The 3,657-nt window shown below is 34.2% G+C and overlaps 1 protein-coding gene across 1 annotated transcript; it reads left to right on the forward strand.

Moving 5' to 3' along the window:
* Nucleotides 1-1,498: 1,498 nt before the first annotated feature.
* LOC143589825 (uncharacterized) lies at nt 1,499-3,443 on the forward strand. Its single transcript, XM_077070476.1, has 3 exons — nt 1,499-1,715; nt 2,210-2,603; nt 3,041-3,443. Exons 1-3 carry the CDS (start codon nt 1,499-1,501, stop codon nt 3,441-3,443), a joined length of 1,014 nt encoding a protein of 337 aa, XP_076926591.1.
* The last annotated feature ends 214 nt before the right edge of the window (nt 3,444-3,657 follow it).

Genomic DNA, 3,657 nt, shown 5'->3' on the forward strand with positions numbered 1-3,657 from the left:
ATAACAAAGAAAAAAATAAAAAAAAATAATAAGACAAAATTGGTGGTGTTTTCTAGAAACACCAACTCATACGCCGCGTATAGTTCTATACGCGGCGTATGAGTCGGTGTTTTAGCAATTAGAGGGGTGGCTGTAGAATATCCGTAAGGCTATGGTTATTCACACACCCTTGACATATCCACACACCCTTTAACGTGGAGTTCCATACGATCGTATAACCCCTATATGATCGTATGTAAAGTATATGGATAACCAAAGAATATCATATCTAAATTAATACTCAACAATAAAGGATTGTAAAGACAAAAGGTGTCACTTTTGTCAAGTTATAGTGAAAAGGCTGTCTAAAGTGTCCTAAACAAATATACAATGTAAAAGTATCCTTAGTGTGTTCAGAATTTAGGGATGGGCGTTTTATGATACCAATCTCATCCATGATTTAATTAATTGAGTATGAGAATGAATATTTGTTTTAAAACTAGCTAGGCGGAACATTCCCTTAATAAACCCTAACCACAAATACAACTTTATTTTAACGTCTTGTCTTATTATGGCTATGACACATTTTCTTTAAATTTTCACTATAGACTTGATAGTAAGTATGCATTATGACACTACATAATTTTATTTCATCTGTATATAAATGGCTTAGAGAGAACGGAGCGGGTGCGGGATGCCAGAAAGCCAGAGCGGTGTTCAAGTCCTCACAATCCCGTTCTAACTTTCAATTGCATTTTTTTCATCCCAATCCTCTCTCATCCAATTTGTCTACGTGACACATCATCCCGAACCATCTTTCTTCCACTCCCACCACCCTTATGTACACAAACACACACCTAATTATTCTGTAACTGTATCAAACGCTCAAACACTCGAATCCCTGCACATATATCTTTACCGTATGCATTAGGGCTCATATAAACACTGGCCAAGTACATATAACTTATTAAAGTGGAAGCTTGCTTTTTTCTTGGTGATGATCAATAAATCTGTATACAAAAAGTTGTCGTATGTAGTTATTATCTTACTAGAGAATCAATAAATCTTAAGTGGGTGTATGTATAATAAGTTAATAACTTCAACGCCATACTATAATATATTAATAGTTATTATATATAAATAAAAGTAAATAAATAAATAAAATGTATGTATGTGTGTTTGTACATGTGTTATATGGATTTCCGTAAAGGTGGCAGAAATATAGAGAGATGTAAGGCAGGCAAACAATGACAGAGAGCTGGCTGGTTGTATGTATAGTATTGTTTGCATAGTGCACTGCACACTCCTCAGCATCACAACAAATTAGCCAGTTCACTGCAGTGGTTGGACTCATTTGACACATACATCTCTCTCTATATATATATGTATCTATGTGTACATACATGTGTATTATTGTTATAAACACAAGAAGCTAGCTAGCAATCTCATATTATTATTATTATTATTTGAAAAACAAAGAGAGAGAGTATACTAGATGATGATGATGATGATGATGATGATGATGATGATGGGTACAAGCAGTAGTAGTAGTAATAATCAAACTCAAACTCCACCAAATGTGTTCACTGCTTCTCAATTGGAAGAACTAGAACAACAAGCCTTACTCTACAAATACATGGTTTCAGGTGTTCCAGTCCCTACTGATCTCATCTTGGCTGTCAGAAGAAGTTTGTATACCTCATCACCTTCTTCCTCACTCTCCCACCATCCCACCTGTAACCACTCTTCTTTTCTTATTATTATTATTATTATTATTATTATTATTATTATTCCAAACTACCCTTTTTTCTCTACGTGATGCGCGCAACTTGCGTTCAAAAATCACTACTTGTTATTCACTACTTATTATTATTATTATTATTATTATTATTATTATTCCAAACTACCCTTTTTTCTCTACGTGATATGCGCAACTTGCGTTCAAAAACTCACTACTTGTTATCATAGTTGCAGAAGTTGCTAGACGCTCCTAGAACGATTTTTACAACACTGTTTAATATTAATATTAGATAGTGTTATCACTTTAGGGTTTATTAGTAGTTAGGTTTTTTAATGATGTCTATATAATGTAACTCTATTATTATTATTATTCAAACTACTTTTTTCATAGTTGCAGAAGGCTTGTGTAACGATTTTTACAACACTGTATGTGTATGTATTGTAAGCACTCAATCTTTTAACAATAATAATATTAATTATATACATGCAGTGGGTGGAGTATGGGAAGGGCCAAGTTTTCCGTACAATCAGTTGTATCAGATGAGTGGATATGGCAGAAAGATAGATTTGGAGCCAGGAAGATGCAGAAGAACAGATGGTAAAAAATGGAGGTGTTCTAAAGAAGCTTATCCAGATTCTAAGTACTGTGAGAGACACATGCATAGAGGCAGAAACCGTTCAAGAAAGCCTGTGGAATTTACTTCTTCTTCATCTTCTTCAGTTACTGCAACAACTCTTAATGTTTCTTCATCATCATCACCATCATCAGCAATATCCAAATCAACTCTTAATGTTTCTTCTGATCCATACCCGTCATTCTCATCCGTTCACACCACTTTCTTGGATTCTTCACCTTATTCTCATCAAACCCTACAAGACTACAGGTTTTTTTTTCTTTTTTTTAATGTTAATATGACTTTGAATATTCATCTAAACGAGTAGTGGTGTTAATTTACATCGAAAAAAACGCAAACGGGCAACAAGCTACGTAGATAGCCTTTTTTCGATAGCGAAACTACATTAATACTAATCTTGGTGTTATAACAGTTTTCGGGTATTTTAAAAATATATATACATAATAGATTAATATCATGAACTTTATAAAATTTTTGTGCCCCCGAAAAAAAGGGTCACTGCCAGACGCCCACATCGCCTCCCCTATATCTAAACCTTGAGTATTTATCTAACGGGCAACAGGCTGCGTAACTAGTTATTTTTTGATAGCAAAACTATATTAATAGATCTTGGTGTACGTTATAATAGTTTGTTTTCTTTTGTATTTAATTAATTAATTAGTTGAACACATGATGTTAATTAGCAGGAACTTGCAAGGAATGAAGGATTTAGGTGAGGATGAAAGACCAGCAGCACCTTACTTCCAACTAAATGATCACCATCATCATCAAACCTACTCTCATTTCAGTTTTCAAAACCTAAAAGACCATCAAAAGAAAGAGGATCAAGAAACACAAGGGCAGCATTGTTTTGTCATGGGTACTGATTTCATAAAGCCATCACATGAAAGCAACAAATCATCAAGTATTCAAATTGACACAAAAGCTAATGCTACCACTAGCACTCAACAACCATTCCACCACTTCTTTTCATCACCAAAAACCACACTTAATAACCCTAACCCTAACCCTGACTGGGTTAATGTTGACACAAAAGCCCCTTTGTCCACCCAAGATCTTTTTCAATCCAAGCCAAGGCCTTACTGGTAGATCAGAGCTAAGTAGTAATAATTAGTAGGTTTTGTTTTCAAGAATGTTTTGTTAAATGCCATTGTTAACAGAACCATGCAAGTGCATTTGAATATATGGTAGGGCAGCAAACAGAAGAATTAGATGTCTGGAAATCACTTATCATTATCAAATATAATGTAACATGACATGCCCCCACTTTCATCAATATGAATATTTATATTATTACTACTAT

The sequence above is a fragment of the Bidens hawaiensis genome, unplaced genomic scaffold (genome assembly GCF_021521415.1).
Source record: "Bidens hawaiensis isolate Kalapana, Puna unplaced genomic scaffold, B.hawaiensis_p1.1 tig00001597_1, whole genome shotgun sequence".
Taxonomy (NCBI): domain Eukaryota; kingdom Viridiplantae; phylum Streptophyta; class Magnoliopsida; order Asterales; family Asteraceae; genus Bidens; species Bidens hawaiensis.

What these genes read in the sequence shown, in the direction of transcription:
- LOC143589825 (XM_077070476.1), top strand. Translation starts at nt 1,499, where the DNA reads ATGATGATGATGGGTACAAGCAGTAGTAGTAGTAATAATCAAACTCAA. An exon ending in ACTCTCCCACCATCCCACCT is followed by an intron (nt 1,716 to 2,209) that starts GTAACCACTCTT and finishes ATATACATGCAG; the next exon opens with TGGGTGGAGTATGGGAAGGG. An exon ending in CAAACCCTACAAGACTACAG is followed by an intron (nt 2,604 to 3,040) that starts GTTTTTTTTTCT and finishes GTTAATTAGCAG; the next exon opens with GAACTTGCAAGGAATGAAGG.